At 37.8% G+C, this 20,622-nt stretch overlaps 1 protein-coding gene across 1 annotated transcript in view; it reads left to right on the top strand.

The window, feature by feature from the left end:
* Window positions 1-20,622, top strand: part of USH2A (usherin) — an 819,384-nt gene that overhangs the window by 616,832 nt on the left and 181,930 nt on the right. Inside the window, exons 49-51 of the mRNA XM_006155854.1 lie at window positions 3,390-3,611; window positions 14,952-15,175; window positions 18,773-18,971. Coding sequence (XP_006155916.1) covers window positions 3,390-3,611; window positions 14,952-15,175; window positions 18,773-18,971 — 645 coding nt within the window. The remainder of the gene's footprint in view (window positions 1-3,389; window positions 3,612-14,951; window positions 15,176-18,772; window positions 18,972-20,622) is intronic.

Here is a 20,622-nt window from a genome sequence, read left to right as displayed (position 1 = left end):
TTTTAAAGAGCTGCTGAATTCAGTTCTCTAGTATTTCATTGAGGATTTTTGCATCACTATTCGTAAGGAATATTGGTTTTCCTTCCTTATAAAGTCTTTTGTTTTGATACCAGGATAATGCTGGCCTCATAAACTGAGGAAGTTTTCCCTCTTCCTCAATTTTTTAAGAATTGCTATCAGTTCTCGAAAATGTTTGGTAGAATTCACAGTGAAATAATCTCAACCAGGCCTTGGAACCAGCAGATGGCATAACAGTTTTGTTGCTGGACTCCCATGTAGTTGACTGCAGTTCGAGTCCTGGACCCAGCAGCTTAAAACTCATGCCAGGTGTGTGTGCATGCATGCCCAAAATCCCGAGAGGCGAATGGAGCAGAAGGGATTGCGGCATGGCATCCCCTCTGGTGGGTAATTTCTCCCTTTTCTGTCTCTATGTCTCTCTCTGTCTGTCTGGCGAGCACACGCGCCCTACAGTGAAAATCTCTCCAAAAAAATAAATAAATAAATAAATAATCGGAACTAGGGTTTTTTGGTTGTGTTGACAGATTTTTTTAAATTTTATTATTGATGAACTCTTACAGATCTGGTTTTTTTGTTTTGTTTTGTTTTTGTTTGTGTTTTCCTGTTTCTTCTTGGTTCAATCTAGGTAGGCTGTGTGTTTCTAGTAATTTGCACATTTCATCTAGTGGGATGTATTTTCAACCAATGATTCCGGACAGGAAAGACTTTAGAAATAGTTGCTTAGAATTCTTATATTATTCTATTATACTTTCTGTATTTACCCATATTAAATATTGTCCTAAAGTTTTGATATCATTTTGATAAGCAATTCATCTTGCCTTTTTAAATGAAGTTTTAAGATATTTAGGCCTCACCAGATAAACTACTTAAAAGTACTTATTATAGGACAAGAAGTCCAGGACTATGAATTCTGAAGGCAACCCTAAATTCTTCAGTGAGCTTGTATTTTATTTTCCTAAAAAAGCTGGACAAGTCTGGGCTGGCCCAGTAACCCAGTGGTTACAGGAGTTGGATTCCACATGGTTGATTGCATGTTTAAAACCCTGAACACAGTGATTTGAAAACATGCTAGGTGTATGCATGTGCTTGTCCAAAATCTCAACAAATTGGAAAAATGGGGAGAAAAGGATTGTGGTGTGACCATACCCCATTAGGAAAGCTTTTCTCTCTCCCCCTTTCTCTGTATTTCTGTCTCTATCTGATGAATTCAGGAGCTCTCTGACAAATTTTTAAAAAATGAAAAAAAATCTTGAGAAGTTCATTAATTCAATTATAGAAATATTATCTGGTTCTTTAATCCATTTTTCTGTTCCTAACTGAATACCACACACTGGGTAATTTGTAAAGAATAGAGGTTTATTTAGCTCATGGTTTTGAAAGTCTAAGGCAAGGGTCTTTTTTTGGTGAGGACTCATCAGAGTTCTGAAGTAGAGACGAACATCACTCGGTGAGCACTTCAGAGCTTGCATGTCTGTCTGTCTCTTTGTATCTTTCTTCTGGTCTTGCTCTGGTCTTTCTCCCTCTTATAAAAACCACCAGAATTCACTCATGGTGGGGGACATCCTAGTGACTTTATCTAATCCTAAAATGCCCTCCCAAAAGCCCCATCTCTTGGGGCTAGTTAGTGGGTGGTATAGTGGTTAAGGTGCTGAGCTCCCACATGACCAACTGTGGTTTGAGTCCTGGACTGAGCAGCTTGAAAATCACACCAGGCATATGCACACGCATACCCAAACTCCCAGGAGGAGAATGGTGAAGAAGGGATTGCAGCATGGCCATCACCATCCCCTCTGAAGGGAAATTTCTCACTTTCCCTCTCACAGTCTCTCTAGCAAGTGGCAAAAACCAAACCAACCAAACAAGCAAACAAACAAACAAAAACCAAACCTTCATGTATTAATTCCATAATGGAATTAACTTCCCATCTTCTTAATACCATCAATGGCATTTGAGTTTTCAACACGTGAATTTTTCTGGGGCCATATTCAAACAATAGCCCTGAACTATGGTTTAAAGCTACAAGATCTACCAGCTTGGTCATCATACTCACAATACCTTTCAAAATATAATAAAGAGTTACTGTCCAGTAAGGAAAATATGGTTAAGAAGAGCAGTAGGGGAATAAGAAGAGTATCTATTGGTGGTACAAAAAAGAATAGGGCAAGCACAGGAGGAAGTCAAGGTTTGGGGATCCAGAAGAGAAGTTACCCGGATCTGGGTCATGAGATACAGAAGAGAGGTGAAGTTTGGATTTTAGACCCATTGAGTCCGTATTTGTCCTTCCTAAGATATCTTTAAAGAAAGAGAGTGAGGGAAGAAGGAAGGAAGAAAGGAAGAGAGGAAAGGAGGGAAGGAAAAGGAAAGAGAAGGAGAGAAAGAGAAAAAAGACTGTTGATACTTAGAATGTTTCGGGACAAGCAGTTGTCGTAATGACTATGTCACTGAATTCCCATGGAGTTGACTGCGGTTCGAGTCCCAGACCCAGAGACTTAAACTCACACCTGGCGTGTGTGCATGCATGCCCAAGATCCCGAGAAGAAAATGGAGGAGAAGGGATTGCGGTGTGGCCATTCCCCCTGGGGGGTGATTTCTCACTTTCTGTCTCTCTGTCTCTCTCTGTCTTTCTGTTGAGCACACGTGCTCTATAGCGAAAACCTCTTTAAAAAAAAAGAAAAAGAAAAAAAGATATTTGGAATGTTTCTATTGTTTTATCTTAAGGCACTAGGCAAAAGACTAGCTTATTCTTATCCCACGTTTCCCAGAATATCTTGTGAAGGTGAATGTGAATGTAATTATACTAGTGAAATTCAGTGTCTTCACAGCCCAGGAAACTATTAGTATGCTAACAAATTTAGCATTTTTACCTCTTTCATTTAATTGTTCTACCCTTTGGAAGTATTTTGTTTAGTTAAATACATGTAGTTTGCTTAAGGATATTATAATCGTGGGCTATATACATTTATCAGTATTTGATTTCTGAATTCACCCCACTTTAAACAAAAATTGACTGAAAAAAAAAGTACTCCTACACATTTGTTTTTTTCTGTAATGATCCATAATCAGTGTTAACAGACATAATATGCTCATTTATTAGAGAGGAAATTAGGCAGCCTAGATTTACCTCTATATTGGTGTGTGTGTGTGTGTGTTGTGTGTGTACACACATATACATGAGCAGACAGACATTTGTACATCTGTTACACACAAAAATGTTGGCATTGTACTAAGAGTTGGCAACTCCAGCATGATGCTGTTTTTTCTAGTCATTTCCTCGGTCAGTCGGCATCTGTAAGATAATGGTGGTAACACTTAGTTGGGAGTCAGCATGTTTATAAGCTCGTGCAATGACTGTTACTGCTCTGAACTGACAGGTGAAGTGTGCTGTCCCGATGAACCGCAGAACCGGGTGTCCACTGGCATTGGCGACTCCTGCTGTGGCAGAATACCCTTCTCCACCTCAGGAAACCAGATCTGCTGTGCTGGGGAACTTCATGACAGCCACAGCCAGCAGTGCTGTGGGGGACAGATTGTGAGCAAGGATTTGGAGTGCTGTGGTGGAGAAGAAGAAGGTGTGGTGTACCGTCACATCCCAGGTAAGACAGAGTCTCTGAGAAGCAGAGAGGGGTAGAACTGTGCCCTAGGATAAAATAAGTAAATAAAGCGCACATTAATTACACATAAGGTAACCTTTAGGAGCATGCTATATTACCAATAAAAATGCAGGCTGTCATTTTTATGAGTATCTAATGTATTTCATAAAATCACATCAAAATTCTTCTTGAAAACGATCACATTCACACACACACATACACACACACGCACACACACACACACACAAAATGATCCCACCCATAAACACATTAATTCTGGATAAACTAAATATTTCCTAACAAATAAAGATGGTGCATAAAATTATTATAGCAGTATTGTATAATCACTTTTTTACTCCCTCGTGTGTCTGTATTTATGCAGCTGACGCTAATATTAACAAAAATCTATCAGTGAATTAATACTTATTATCTAAAAAGCACTGTGCCCAATGTTTTACTTCAATTCATCTTTACCATAGAATAGGTACAATTATAAAAAATGAGGAAACTGAGGCATAGGCAGAAAATCGTTCAAGCTCACAGAGCTAATCAGATCTAGATTTTGGGGAGCTTGAAGCTTTCATAATTGGGGGAATTGGAAAAAATTGGGAAAATTGTAATGTTCTTATTCTTTAAAAAAAAATAAATCATGGGACCAGCAGTTGGCATAATGGCTATGTCACTAGACTCCCATGTAGCCAACTAGACTTCGCATCCCAGACCCGGAGGCTTAAAACTCACGCCGGGCGCGTGTGCGTGCGTGCCCAAGATCCCGAGAGGAGAATGGAGGAGAAGGGATTGCCGCATGGCCATCCCCGCTGCAGGGGTGATTTCTTGCTTGCTGTCTCTCTGCCTTTCTCTGTCTCTCTGGTGAGCACATGAGCCCTATAGCAAAAACCTCTCAAAAAAATTAAATTATGAAAACAAAACAAAATATTAAATATTTATTTATAATGAGAAAGTAAATTGTAAAAATTGCAAACTAAGAAAAACTAGTAAATTCCACTAATATAAAGATGAAAATAGCAAACTTGTATTATTTCTGACATTGCTGTATGTTTTTCCCCCTGAGGTGTTTAGATTATATCTTTGATCATCTATTCATATGACAATAGTTTTGCAATGTTAGTATCTATTTTAAAAAATTAATTTAGTCTTTCTTCAATATAAATTGATTTTTTAAATTACTTAAAGTTAAGAAAAGGGACTCTAAGTTTTATAAATCATGATTATAATATTATATAAATATTTAGAATTATTGTCAAATTTGCAAAATCTCTGCTTTCTAAGATAACAGGCATTATAAATTTCCTTGTCTTAAAATGTAATTACTTGTCTTAAATATTTGTTGACTATATAGTGCTTCAAGTCTAAATGTACAATTTTCTTTTTATAGTCACTATTTTTTTGTATGATAAGAAATTTATTTTGTTACAAATCTCATTTTCATGTCAGACTAATTTTAAATGATTACATTGTTCATTTTTATAGCTTTTGTTTCATATTACATTAACTCTTCTAATCTGATTTTTCTCTTTCTTTAATGCTTCCCTTAAATGCACTCAAATTAGGAATCTGTCATTTCTCACATTTTTTTTCTTCCTGAATTAGTTAAAATGGAATATTCAAGCCTTGACATTTTTTTATGGAAATGATTGAAACTATAGAAATGTAGTTACTAAATTCAAATGGAGTACATCCCAGGTCCAGCCAATTGGCACACCAGTAATGTAATGCCTTTGCAAGGCTGGAAGCCACATGCTGACTACAGGCTCAGATACCCGGTTGGCCTGAACATATAACAGGCACGTGCCTGGGTGTTCAAGATCCTGTGAAGCTCAAGGGTTGGGGAAAAGCTATCACAGTGTGACGAGACTCTGTTGAGAGTCTCTCTTGCTGTCTAATGTGTGTGTGCATACAGTATCATTAAGTAAATAAATAAATTTCACATTCAGGTTCTTTTAGTTGGATTTCAAAAATGCTCATGGTACTCCAACTTCAATCAGTATGAGGGCACATATGACAACAGGCAAGGTAAAGGGACAAGAGATTGTGGTCATGACACATTGCATTATACTTTTTTTTTTTTTTTAGAGATTTTTGCTATAGGGCATGTGCACTTGCCAGAGAGAGAGAGACAGAAAGACAGAGAGAGAGAAAGTGAGAAATCAGCCCCCCAGGGGAGATGGCCATGCTGCAATCCCTTCTCCTTCACTCTTTTCTTGGGATTTTGGGCACTGTCACTCATGAACTCAGCACAAGTTTCAAGCCACCAGGTCCAGGACTCGAACCATGGTTAACTAAGTGGGAGTCTAGTGACATAACCTATGCCATCTGTTGGTCCCTGCATTATACTTATATAATTTTTTTTTTGAAGATTTTTACTACATGGTACAAGTGCTCACCAGAGAGACAGGGAGAGAGAGAGAGACAGTAAGTGAGAAATCATGCCCAAAGAGGGAAGATACCACACTGCAGTCTCCTCTCCTCCATTCCCCTTTGGGGACTTTGGGCATGCATGCACAGGCAGGCATCCAGCATGAATTTCAAGCTGCCATGTCTGGGACTCAAACCATGTTCAACCACATAGGAGTCCAGCACCTTAACCAGAATGTCACCTCCTGACCCCATTCTTTCATAAATTTCATACATTTAAATTACCTTGTTTTCTTTGTAAGAGTCTCACACAACCAAAGGCCCTTGAAGATCACACCTTCAGTAGCTTCAAGGTAAACCCATCCCTGCAAACAGTAGGTGGTGAGGCTCTTGTCCTCTCTGAGGATGATTTCAGGACATCATAATCTCTGAATAGAGAGGAACTAGAATGCTCTCCTGTCTTCTGATACTGTCACCTCTTTTTAAATACTCTCAAAGAATTATCCATGATACAAATAACAGTTATTGTAATTTATTAGTATAGTTTTTACTTGTAGTTATGATTACAACTATAACCATATACATTCGTATATACAGGTTTTATCTCTTCTGTAGAAAAAGTTCTGATGTAAACTACTAAAAGGAACACTTCAATACCAAAATCAATAACAAAAATAAAAAGTATCAGTCCCTGGTGTGCCTGAATATTATACCTTAATAAAAATAGACATGGTACTGTAAAAGCTCTTAAATAGTTAAGATGTACTAAATTGGTCTATTCACAACTATATTTCAATCTTTTCAGAGTAGGAAGACTCATCTTTGAGCCAAAAAATTGATTGATTTCTGGTTTCTTATTTTATCCTAAGAAAAGTAAAAAATGTGTGTGCAAGCCATTTGCCAGTCTACAAAGTTATGCATCACTCATCTGGATCCACACTATAATATCCTGTACAGTATTGTTTTTCTTTGTGACAAAGGGAGAGAGAGAGAGAGACCAAGATAAGGTATTGTTGACAGAGTCTCTCCATGGTGCAATCCTCCTACCCAGCCTCCAAATTAGCTAGAATTGCAGATGTGCGCGACCATGCTTGATAAGTTCAGGTCGGCCTGGGAACCAAACATGAGCCTCCCGTATGGCTTCCAGCCTCTCAGGCAGTGGTGCTACCAGTGAAGTGCAGCTGATGCCTGTACTTTTGTGTTGGTTTTTCTTATTTTTTTTTCTTTTTTTGCTATAAGGCATGTGCACTCACTAGAAAGATACAGACAAAGAGACAGAGTAAGAGTAAGAAATCACTCACAAGGGTGAGTCCTTTCTCTTCCATTCTCATCTTGGGATCCTGGACACTCTCATACTTGTGCCCAGCATTACTTTTAAGCCAGTGAGTCTGGGACTTGAACTGTGCAGTTAGCCACGTAGGATCCAGTGCCTTAACTTCCACACCACCGGCTGGCCCACCTGTGCATTTTAAAATTCAACCTAGTGGGACACATCTAGAAGATCTTAGGATGTGTATTGTCAAATGAAATTACATTCCCATGTTGTTTTGTTGATACGTATCAACTAAAAGACGTACCCAGGATCAGAAGACAAATAGCAACAAGTAAATAACATGGTGTGTTCACTATCTGCCGAGCTGAGTTCTACAGGTTTCGTATTCATTCACACGTTTAATCCTCCCAACAACCCTATGGGGTAGGTACCATTATTATCTCACTTTTACAGAGGAGGAATCAGAAGTATAAAACTTTAAAAATTTCCCAAGATTATACAGCTAATATGTGGCTGTATTACTTCAGGTAACACTAACTGCAGTTATAAATGAACCTCAGAATTTACAAGGGCTCAAATGCAGAGGGGTGTATTTCTCTCTTGTGGAGTAATAGTGAGGTGGTATCTGCAGGGTAGCTCTCTTTCCCAGTTATTCTGGCTATTAGAAGTTCTGTTATTTTCAGAAGGTAGTTTCTAAGGTCATAATAGATAAGGATATAACATAGGTTTTCTATTAATCAGGTCTAGGAATAGCAAGTACAAATATTTTTCTTACCCTTCCACCGACTAGAGGTCGATTATGTGTTGAAACCTAAATGTGAGGGAGGCTGGGAGATGTGTCTATGAATCTCTTCCCATCATGGCTAAGAAAAAATTCAGAGGCCATACAAGTGGCTGTAGAATCTGTGCTTTCATCCTGTAAGTATTCTGATATCTGAACAAGCATTGGATACTTTCTCCAACTCAAACCAAATCAATGCTCATTAAGTCTGATAATCAGGACCAATAATGTAGCCACCAAGTTGCAAACACGTAATGCATGACCGGGAGAAAAAAGAGAAAGAAACGGTATAAAATCTGCCCTTGGTTGCACATCCCATGCATGCAAAAGGTAGAAGAAAAGAAATTCTAGGGACCAGCAGATGGTGTAATGGTTACATCGCTGGACTCCCAGATTCAGTGGCTTAAAACTCACACCAGGCGAGTGTGTGTGTGTGCGCCCAGAATCCTGAGAGGAGAATATAGAAGAAGGGATTGTGGCCTAGCCATACCCCTGGGGCAGTGATTTCTCGCTTTCTGTCTCTATCTCTGTTTCTCGGGTGAGCGCATGTTATCTACAGTGAAAAATTTCTCTAAAAAATGTTTTTTAAAAAATGCTATTACTCTGTATAAGTGCTTTTCTGTATCTAGTAGTTCTTAAGGTAAGGCCTAGAGGGGAGCCAGTAGGTAGTAGCATGGTGGTTAAGGGCGCTAGACTCCCACATGGCCGATTGCGGTTCAAGTCCCAGACCTGACCATTTGCCTTCTCACTCTCCCTCTCTCTCCCAGTCTGTCTCTCTCTGGTCAAATTAAAATTAATTAATTAATTAATTTTTTAAAAAGAATATTTTTTTAAACAAACTAAAAAAAAAAAAAGAATAAAAAAGAAAAAAAATGAGTAAGGCCTAGAAACTCCTGGGGATTTTAAGTCTCTTTTATATGGTCTGTGAGAATCCCTGTATTCCAAACGATTTTTATGATAATACTTACCTATTATATAACCTTCAACCTCTCATTTTCTCATGAGTGTAATGTGGAGTTTCTAGAAGTTACATAATATTGCAATAGTTTCAATGTAGTAGCAAATAAAAGAATTTAGTTCCCTTCTAGCAAACCATATGTTAAAGAGATTTGTAAAAATGTAAACCAATGTCACTCTTTCAACTCACTTTTTTCAGTTTGGAAAATATATTTATTTTCTCATGAATATGTTAACATGTTTCAGATTTATTACTGGTATTTTAAAATAAATTAATAAATACATATTTCAAAATTTTCTGACTTAAATTTTAACACAGAAAATATCAGCAGGTTTAACTCATATAAGCAAAAGTATTTGGGGTCCTTAAATAATTTACAAGAATGTAAGAGGATCCCAAGACCAGAATGTGAGAACCCCTACTTAAAGGTATAGTAACATCAGGACCAGCAGATGGTGTAATGATTAAATTGCTGGATTCCCATGCAATTGACCATGGTTCAAGTCCCAGATCTGGCAGTTTAAAGCTCACATTGGGCATGTGTGCATGCTTGCCCAAAAGCCAGAGAGGAGAATGGAGGAGAAGGGATTGTAATGTGGCCAACTCCCTGGGGGATGATTTCTCACTCTTTGTTTCTCTGTCTCTGGCTAGCACACATACCCTATGGCAAAATTTATTAAATTTTTTTTAAAAGGTACAGTAACAGCAACTAGAAAATCAAAGCAATTAGATTGTTATCCTGTTTTATGACTGAGTTGAGTTCTTCCTCTTCATTTAGATGAAGTTGCTAAAAGCAGGTCTGTTAAAGACAGACCATGAGAAGAAAGCTAAAGAATTGACTCCTCTATTTCATAGCAGGCCAGAGTTTAAAAACGGGAGTAAAATATCTCATTTCAGCATTTGTTCACCTGTAGTTCTTTTCTTTAGTCAATTGCCATAAACCTTCAGTCAATAAATATGTATTGCGTAGTGACTTTAGTAATTAAGATATTTTTCTCAGGGCCATCAGATGGCATAGCGATTTCAGTCCCTGCCCCACAGCTTAAATTCACACCGGGCATGTGTGCGTGTGTGCCCAAATTTCAGAATCTTGTAATTATTTACTTCAGTATGATCTTCCGCTCTAGTCAAACCTTAAGCAAATTGTGACATTTCTCAACCCCCATGAATTAAGATGAGCTCTAGAGTTTCTCAAGGCGTTCAGCCTCTCCACCAATTCCCCGTATCACACTAGGCTGAGGAATGATACTTTCACAAGGCAGAACTAACTCTTTTATTCTCTGGTTCTTTCCGCTGGTCTCACTGATAATAGGTTCCACATGTGCTTGCCCTTTCTCTGCCTTTGCTCATTCCTCACCCTTAAAGGCTGTGACCTTAGTGACCTTCCAGAATATCCGTACGGCCTTTTCTCACCTGAACCCAACAACGCCAGACCTGCTACATGAGGGTTTGGATCTCAGAATATCATTCCTACGTCTGGCCTCTCTCACTGCCTGGCATTGTGTGCCTGCCACGAGACCGGGCTGGCTCGTAAAACATCTCTTTATGTACTTTATTACTTAAACTCTTTTATTTGCCTGCAGGAGCCCTTTAACAAAATCACATTGAATTGACTTTCTCACACCAAATCAAATCTCCCTGGTCCCAGTTCAGTTGTCTTTGTCAATATGTATTTTATAAATGGAGTGAATTAACAGATGCTGTTGGAACAGAAGTGCTGGGGTAGCGTTTATGTTTTTAGTGCTCTCTCTGGGCAGATGAGTTGTGTAGGAGTGTTATACAGGTACCTCGGGATGAAAGTCATGCTAGTCATTTCAGTGGATATGTATTCCTAGCCATTTTCTTTGAATATATTTTAAACCTCTTTATTACTCATTTTTTTTCTTAGTGTTTGCTTATATGGTTTTATCATTTATGCCATTCATCTTGGGTAGACTTGATGATAGCCCCCAGTATTAAGAGATAAAAAGTAAAGCCTATCGTTCAGTAACGACAAGGTTTTCTGTTAGCCATGGAAAACTGATCAGGAGAAGCCTTTGGAATATCCTGCCTTACTTCTATTGCAAATTTTGTCCATGGAAACTTTGGTATGAAACTCTGGGTTGAAATTGTTTCAAAATAGACCATGGAGTTCCTGTGTCCTGGACTCTGACTTTGATAGAATGAATGACTACCACTCTTTACATAAGATAGAAATTGAGAACTTTGCTAAGAAATATAGCCACCGAAAGCCATGGTGTAAGAGTTGTATTGAAAGAAAGTTTTCCAGGATTGCCACATAGCGTAATACATTTTTTGAAAAGTATAATACATAAGTACTACAAAATATGATGCAATGTTTGGGAAGCCTTTTTTTTTTTGCTTTACCCTTTCTTTTGTGATGGTAGCCATAGCGCCATCTACTGGTGAAGAAAAGCATGAATTTCTTTTCTTTCCTCTTTTGCCACTAATTTTGTTCATCCTAAGAACGATTTATCAGAAACTTTTTTCTTCCTTTGAGGTCTAAAATATAAAATCTCTTGACTCAAAATGTGGTCCCTATGATTAATCCCAGAGTGCCAGAGTGATATGTCATATTCCAGACTGCTTTTTACAGCTGTACTATTTTCTCTTCTCTGATGCATGATGTATCATTTTTGGTCTTCTTTTGGAACAGTAGCATATTGGTTTTGCAGATTGAATTATTTAGAAATTCATCAGGAATATATGTTTATAGGCTCTTTCCTTTTCAGTCCTGGTCACTAAGGAAAGGGTAATAACATGTTTGATGTATTAAACTGTGAGTAAAACATTTTATTTACTATTTTCTCCATGGGATCCAATGTAACCAATGGATGTATATTGTTTAGGAAGACAATGCATGCTATTTGATCTGAAAAGTAAACATACACTAGTTCATTGTGTAGCATACCACATTAATAACATCTGCATCTTGTACAAGGAGACTCTCCACCTCTGTACAAATTTAATGAAGAGCCTCTGAAAGAATGGACCAGTCCATCAATAATGCATGACCTATTTTGTTTTTCTTTGGGCATATTTAAAATTGTGCATTCTATGTGTCAAAGTTCAAAAGTCAAGTGCTACATGTGATAAATTAGGTAGGGGTCAAAAGTTATTGCAATGCAGTTTCAGAAGATTGTCTGTCTCCGAATTTGCAGCTCATTCATGCTGAAGTGATGCACTATGGGAATTACTACCAAACTCCGCTCTGCAACATCTGCTCTCCCTAAGTGAGTTAGTGCACGTCAGACATCTTTATGTCAGAATATTGCAGTGATGGATGCAGTCTTCAGAAAATGCTGCATAAAAATCTGGTGTGCCGTTCTGGCCATTAAGTGAAATTACTATTTAAATTAATGGCACTGTCACAGTTTATCTGTGCAAAGAATGAACGCTGATTAGGGTATTAAGTAATTAGCAATTTATCACACTGGAACAAGGTTGATAATAATTAAAGAAGTAATGGTTTACCAAAGAAACTAGAAAAGGAGTCACTTCTTGTTATGTGAGAGAAATCTTGGCTGAAGATTTCAATTCAGTAGAAGAAAGACGAAGCTCTTTGTGAAAGAAACATCCTCTTTTTTTTCCCAGTGTAAAAACAGTTCATTATCAAAATTAGAGTTGACCTGTCAAAAGTCCCTCAGAGCGATCAGATGACTGATTAGGAGTTTCGAATTAGGTCAATGTCTGCATTTTGATTTTATACTTAAAGCACAGTGAAACCATGAAGTAATTTGGGAGGAAAGAGGGAGAATTTATTTTGTTCCCTGAAGGGCCAGTTTTCAGATTTTTGATTGCTCTTTAAAAATAGAAACATGAATTGTTTTTAAAAAACTGCTAGAGGAAAAAAATGGTAAAGAATCCAAGGTTGTATTTAAATGCCTTATCAGAAGGCAGCAGAAAAAAATGTCCAAACAATTAAAAATTGGAAGCTATAGACATTTCTCTTTATTTTATGTCTGTGTGTACACACATGTCTGTGTGTGTATATATAAATATATATTTATGTACCGTATGCTCCTGTGATTACTCACCATAATCAAGATTCAGACTGCAATGACAGTCCAGCTATGGGTATTTATTTGAGAAAACGTTTTCTGGAACTATTAAAACAACTAAGATTATTAATGTAACAGTTTATTGTTACACCAGTTACTCTGAAGAGTTATCACATTTACATAAACATGGTAAGTCCAACTCTATTATGATCAGTCTATATCATCAATCATAAATAAATTTTTTAAATACTGGGAATTTGTTTTTGAAGTAGAAAGATCAGGGAGAGAATTCTTCGGAATCATGTGTGATTAAACATCTTTCTTAAGGTATGTGCCAAACCAGTGGCTACTTTTAATCATTTAAAAAACAAAAAGCACCTAAAACTCCTTTATCTATTATTAGGAGTGTCTTGCATAATGTAGGTGTTTGTACAGGACCAGATTAAACAATTCAGGACCCGGGGGCTCTTTGAATTTGAGGTGCTTAATGTTATCAGTCTGGACTAATAATAAATAAACAAAAATCTAATTAAAATAAATCATTCATCACATTGTGCTGCTATATAGCTGGATATATTAATAAATTCTAATATGATAGCACTGTGACATGGAGTATGAGCACCTTACTGTCTAGCTTAATCAGGCTCTCGAGTATTATTTATTTATTCATGCTTTGATGTCAAAAATTTCTGGTATTTCTGTTTTCTGGCAATATCTAAATGAGAAGAACACAGGCAATTAAAATGAATTTGGTAGGAGAAAATAGTCTATTTGTTATATCAAGAACAGGTGTCTTTCTTTCATTGAGATGTAGAAATCAGCAATCCTCCCTACCAGGTCTTTTGCTGCTGCCACCAACCTGTCACCCTTGTCTATGACAGGTCTAGAGTGTGGCTTTAAAACTAGTGGCTGATTGGTGCGCCGAGACAGTGAACCACTATCTGAACCACGCTCAGATGGTTTTGAACATCAAATCTATGCCCTAGTGAAAGAATAGTTACTATTGTGGCTGACTTCCCAGGAAGTACTTGTATATACTAGACAAAGCTAGGCCAAAAGCAATACTTGTTTTCTAGACAAAGCCAAACCAAAACTTAGAAGGTTTCTACTATAGGCTTTCCATTTCTAGGATGGTGCTGCTTTTTCACCCTGTCTGGCTTCTTTCCCAGAGTACTTTAGTGAGTTTTTCTCCCTAGTGACTTTCTAGAGTGTTCCCTGAGTCCCTATAGTTTAACTAACCTCTTTCTTTCTTTTTTTTAAAATTATTTAATTACATTTGTTTTTTTTTATTTCATGTTCTTTTATACATTCAATCACATTATTTAGCTTGCAAGTAAATATTTCAACAGGTGAACATTTCTCCCTAGTCCAGTTGATAAAACTAGAAAATATTCAACAGATAATACCACATTTCTTTGTCCCATTAATGCTTTGCCTCCCTATTTTTCTTTTAAATGTCATTCTTCAGACTCTAATCTTTCACACACACTGTATCTGGAATTTACAAAAGAAAAGTGAAAAAGCAAGCCTCCAGGTCCAAGACTTGAACCATCGTCAGCCATGTAGGAGTCTAGCGCCTTAGCCAACATGCCATCTGCTGGCCCTTAACTAACCTCTTTCTGTAACAAGAGGTTATCATCACCAAATGGGCAGGTAGTTTTCATGACAGAAATCCGATCTTTTTTTTTTATGGAGCGTGGGAGAAGTTTGGCCCAGCCAAATGATTTCTGAACATTTCCTCTTGTGTGTTCTTTTCCTAATTAGTGTCTGGTGCTCTTGGTAAGAAGGACCCTCCGTGCACATTTAAATCACCTGGGTACGGAAATACTACTTTAGGTACTGCACCATTTCAGCAACTGCCTGAGTCTGACATTTTTATACCAAACTTTATAGCAGCCTCAGTTTTCTTCCCTTTTTTTATTTCATATTCATATATAACACTTTATTGTTGCAGGTATGTTCTGTTGTGGGCAGGATTATGTGAATATGTCAGATACCATATGCTGCTCAGCTTCCAGTGGAGAGTCTAAAGCACATGTTAAAAAGAATGACCCAGTGCCAGTAAAATGCTGTGAGACTGAACTTATTCCAAAGAGCCAGAAATGCTGTAATGGAGTTGGATATAATCCTTTGAAATATGTTTGCTCTGACAAGATTTCAACTGGAATGATGATGAAGGTAATTGATAGAAAACCTCTCAGAGACGCTGATTTGACAATGGAAAGAGAAATACATTGTTCATAACTATTTTTCTAAAATAGGAATAAAAAAACTCCTGTGTGCATTATTCATTTTCACATTACATCCATATTAATACCGAATGAGTTCGCTATGATTGATGTTATTGCAATGAATTCTAAAGGAATTAATAATGATTAGCTATTCTCCAGGAAGCTTTACCCAGCACTCCAGATGAGTGCAGGACGGAAAGTCTGTGTGCTCAGAGAGCCAGCACAGGTCGTCTGGGGCCTCTGCATGAGGCCATTTCATGCCTGTGAGCACTGTGGATGGAGACGGAAGGAAATTCCCGCTTCTTCCTGCTCTCCTGCCAACCGTAACAATCCGCACCAGTTACCTTTGATAGAGATCTTAAATGCAGCAAATTTACTTAGTTGTGTTTATATTGTATTCCTGTAGACTGTGCAAGGTGAGTGAATGCTTCTGTCCGTCACAAAAGGGAATAGGTGTGTACATCACCATTGTGTTTATATGATGTTTCACGGTCGTGTCATGTCTGTGGGCTTTGAGCTTGACCTAAGACTCCAAAAACCTGTTATCTCAAGGAACGGATCTTGGATATTCAAAAAACAAACACCCTACCATGTTCCGTAGTAATCCATCATGACTTCTACGTTCTATTTAGACTGTTAAACGTAAGTGCCTGGTCACAGAAAATGGAAGAGCACTCGGTGATGAGGCAACTGCACAATCCTTGTGTGGACATTACATACTTTGTGATATGAAGTGACTCTCATAAGATTCTTAAGGCCCCTACGAGAACTTTGTAGCAATGAATGAATAAGATAATATGTAAGATTGATTAAATTAATATGACAAGGACTGTAGTTCTCCATGCTGAATTAAGTCATATGTTACAGATAAAATTCAATCTACAGGTTCAATATTGTTTCCTGAAGACTTCACTAGTGGAGACATCCATCTTCTGCTTCAGTATGAACTGAATCACTATAGGATTTCTGCACAACCATCCTTTCAGTTCTTCCCCATGTTGTCAACTCAGGAGTTTCTTTTACCCCTTCCCTGTGTTCTGGAACCCATGTTTTCCTTTTGGAGAAATATCTTCCTGAGTATAGAGGCCTATATAGGTTTGAAAAAGTTGATGTATTATATTAGCATTCTACCATTCAGCTAGACTGAAATCCAATTCATGGTTAAGGACCAGCCCTATAGCCCAGTGGCTAAAGGAGCTGCATCCCATGGGACTGAGTACACGATTCAAATTCCAGCCCTGATGGCTTAGAAAATACTGGGCACATATGTATACATGCTCAAAACCCCGACAGGATGTTGAAAACAGAGAAGGGATTGTGCTTTGACCATGCTCCAGAGAGGTTGCAGTGGGGGGAAGGGCATGCTTTCTTCTATTCTTCCTCTCTCTGGCAAGTACATGCTCCCTCTGGCAAATTTTTTGAAAACACAAGATTAAAAATCATTTCAACTCAGAATTTTGAAGGTATTTCTGCATTTTTAAGCTTTCATTGATACTTTGATTCCTGTCTCTTTGTGGGTAATCATGTTATTTTTCCTATGAAAACTTTTAAGATGTGCTTTTTATCCTGCTCTTCTAAAATTTCATGACAATGTGCTTCCACATGGATGCTATTATTTACTTTTTTTGTGATGAGAAAATTTAACATCTGTCATCTCAGAAATTTTTTTTTCATTTTCACATGACAATCCAAAATGAGTCAGGCAGTTCCCTTCCAAGCAACATCTCAGGACCCCAGGCCCTTCCCATCTTGGGGTGCTTCACATGGAGCCCTCCTCTGGGAGAGAGAGCATGAACAAGTAAACATTGATGAGTCAGACTGGGATACAGAGTACATCCTTCCTGCGCTCTAGCATACAGACATATCTAGTCATGTGACTACTCCTACTGGAGCTAGGTTTGAAAAATCTCATGTTCCCAGGAAGAAAGGGAAAAAGTGGATGTTACTGAGCCCGTTGCATTGTCTCTGCCACACACATCTACTCTCCAGCCTCCAAAAATGTTTGAGCTGTCTTGTGTGTATTATTCCCTAGACTGTCCTATTTAAACTATTCTGCTGTCATTTGTTTGGGCTTTACGAGGAAGTCAAGATAAATGTAAGTGCCCAATTCACCATGTTTAAATGGAAGTCCCACTACATTTTTCTGAAACAGCTTTATATTGACTGACTTGGTGAGAATAATTTAACTTATTTTATGTAAAAAAAAAAAAAAGGAGGTTTGAAAGGAGATCAATTTTTAATAGCAAAATGTTTTTAAAATACATTATCCTACTTATACTAGGGAAAGGCAAAATAGATCTCTGCATTTTAAAAATATTACCTTATTTATAGCTCTCACACTTTGGGATGATTAAGTATTTAATTCCCTTTGATTGGAACATGCTCATATTCATTTTTTAATAACTATAAGAAGTCCAGAGAGTTGGGCCAGAAGGTGACATCGTAGTTTAAGGCAGTGGATTCCATGTGGCCAACTCCATGGTTGTAGTCCTAGACTTGGTAGTTTGAGAAAACATACTGGGCACATGTGCACGTGTGCCCAAAATCCTGAGAGGTGAATGGAGGAGAAGAGATTGTGGCATGGCCATGCCCCCTAGAGGGGTGATTTCTCACTTTCCTTATGTCTCTCTCCATTTCTCTGTGGCATACATGCACTGTGGGAAAAAAAAATCTTAAAATAAATAAATAAATAAATAAATAATGTCTGGGACCAGCAGATGACATAATGGTTATGTTGCTGGACGCCCATGTAGTTGACTGCGGTTTGAGTCATGGACCTGGCAGCTTAAACTCATGCCAGGAATGTGTGCATGCATGCCCAAAATCCCAAAAAGAGAATGGAGGAGAAGGGATTGCGGCATGGCCATTCCCCCTGGGGGGTGATTTCTGTCTCTCTGGCAAGCACACATGCCCTACAAAAGTTAATAAAAAAAGAAAAAGCCAGAGATTCATTAGAGAAAAGGTGTATAATATAAATAATTATAATGACAGTTCATGAAATAGTTAAAATTTTCTAAAACTTGTATGAGTAATATTTCTTATGGAATCAACTTTCCTCAACATTTTTAGGAAATCCAGTTTCTCAAATACCACTTTTTTTTTTTTAATCTTTAAAACTCCATAGGAAAGTATCAAAGTGACAGTAGTAAAATAATGACTACTATTACTACTCACGTATATAGTAAAATAAGTTTAAGGCATTTACAGGTGCTACTTCATTTAATTTACACAGCAAACCTTCACCATAAATGTAATTTCCATTTTCCCACTGAAGAGGTTGAGATTTTGAGAGCATACATTACTTGCTCAAGGTCACAGGGTTAGGAAGTTGAGAAAGTGGAATTTGAATCCAAATGTGTCATTTCGAAGTAACAACTCTTTCTAGGATACACACTGCCTTTGTTTCCTTTTGTGAATTATGAAGTATTCATCAATGAGGAAGAGGGAATTTTTGTTTGAAAGTTTTTAAAGTCTATCCCATGTATGTCTAAGTGAAAATTTAAAATTTCTTCCTCTTTCTCTTCCTCCCAATCACTCAACCTAGGAAACCAAAAAGTGTAAGACTCTCTGTCCAGCATCGATGGAGGCCACGGCGGTGGGGGGTGACTTCGATTTCACCAGCCATGTTTGTATCATGGTAAGAAGGACTCACAATTCCACAGAGAAGGCATTAATGGGAGAAATATGTTCCTCGGCTGAAGAAATCATTCACACAGGAAGTGTAAACACATACTCCTTCACAGGTAACAGAAAGTGAACTGTCCACCCATGGTTTAGTAGAAGTAGTGAGAAACTGCTGAAAATGCATTTATTTCACTCTGACATCATCTCTCCATAACCTGGTATCAATAAATCCCATTATACATTCAGCTATTAATAGCTGATAATTAAGGAATAATCTGGGTGTATTTAAAAAGAGTGGTTTAAAATTTGGGGAGCCAGCCCCACAGCCTAAGGGTTAAGAGAATTAGATCCCACATGGCTTACCATGGTTTAAATCCCAGCTTTGGTGGCTTGGAAAACACACCAAGCACGTGTCACACATACCCACAATCTGACAGGATGGAGAATGGAGGAGAAAGTGGTACAGCATGACTATGCCCCACTGGGGGAGCCTTTTGTCTCTCTCTTTCTGTCCCTCTGGTGAGCACACATGCCTTCTGGTGATTAAAGGTAACATTTTGTTTTTAGGTCTAACTTTAAACAAAGATGTATAGTTTTTGTACTTTCACTGTTGTTTCAGGGCATATGCACTTGCCAGAGAGAGACAAAGGGAGAAAAAGAACAAGAGGGAAAGTAAAAAATTACCCCCCAAACTCCCTTCCCATGGGATGGTCATGCCCTAATCCCTTCTCCTCTGTTCTCCACTAGGGATTTTGAGCATTCATGCACATGTGCATGCACACACACCTGCCTGGCATGTTTTCCAAGGCATCGAGTCTGGGACTCGAACCATATACTCGGCTTTGTGGGATCCAGCTACCTTAACCACCATACCACCTGGCTAGCCCAAAGATGTATACCATGTTACAGTAAATCCATAGAGAACAGAAAATAGATCAGTAAGTGTTCTTTTCTGATATATCCATTTAATTTACAATAAACCAAAATTTATTTTTCAAAAGCTCAAATGCAGCTTTCAGTGAATGCTTTGAATGATATTGCTATATTTACAAGATGAAAGAAGGCTAGAACTTGTCTGATTCCTTGGAAAACTTAACAGGATTATTCTGAGGAGAAGATAAATCCAAGTGTACTGGTTTCCCAACATGGCTGATAATTTTAGAAAGAATAACCTTTGCAGTCATTGCAAATGTTAATTTCCAAGCATCATCTTGCTCTTGTAGAATTAGTCCAAAATAGTGGCTTTTAGCCCTGACCAAGCTGAAGAAGAAACATTGTAAAGTTTAGGATTATCTCTAAAATAGTTTTGCCATCTATTAATGTTTTATTATTCATCCATTTACTTAGTCCCTACAGAATGAGTTTCTGAAAAAAAAAAATCAAGCGTGTCTCTGCGTGTGTGTATGTGTGAGAGAGAGAGAGAGATCTGTCATCACAAATACACTCCATTTGTCTGATATAATTTCAGCAAGCTAAGATTAAATAAATAAACAAAACAATGTTCTATTCCATCATGAATGCTGAGTGTAATAGCACAACGCAGGAATGGTGAAAGTAACACAGGATACTGAGATAATGGAGGAAGATTGAGGAAGGAATGAGAAATAGAGGAAAAGTTTGTTTTTTTATTATATTATTATTTTTTAGAGGTTTTTGCTACAGGACACATGCACTCACCAGAAAGACAGAGAGAGACAGAGAGATAGAAAGCAAGAAATCACTCCCAAGGGGGGATGGCCACGCTGCAATCCCTTCTCCTCCATTCTCCTC

The sequence above is a fragment of the Tupaia chinensis genome, unplaced genomic scaffold (assembly GCF_000334495.1).
Source record: "Tupaia chinensis unplaced genomic scaffold, TupChi_1.0 Scaffold000473_1, whole genome shotgun sequence".
In the NCBI taxonomy this organism is placed as follows: Eukaryota; Metazoa; Chordata; class Mammalia; order Scandentia; family Tupaiidae; genus Tupaia; species Tupaia belangeri.
The sequence above is the reverse complement of the archived record's forward strand: the minus strand, read 5'-3'. Positions and strand labels throughout refer to the sequence as shown.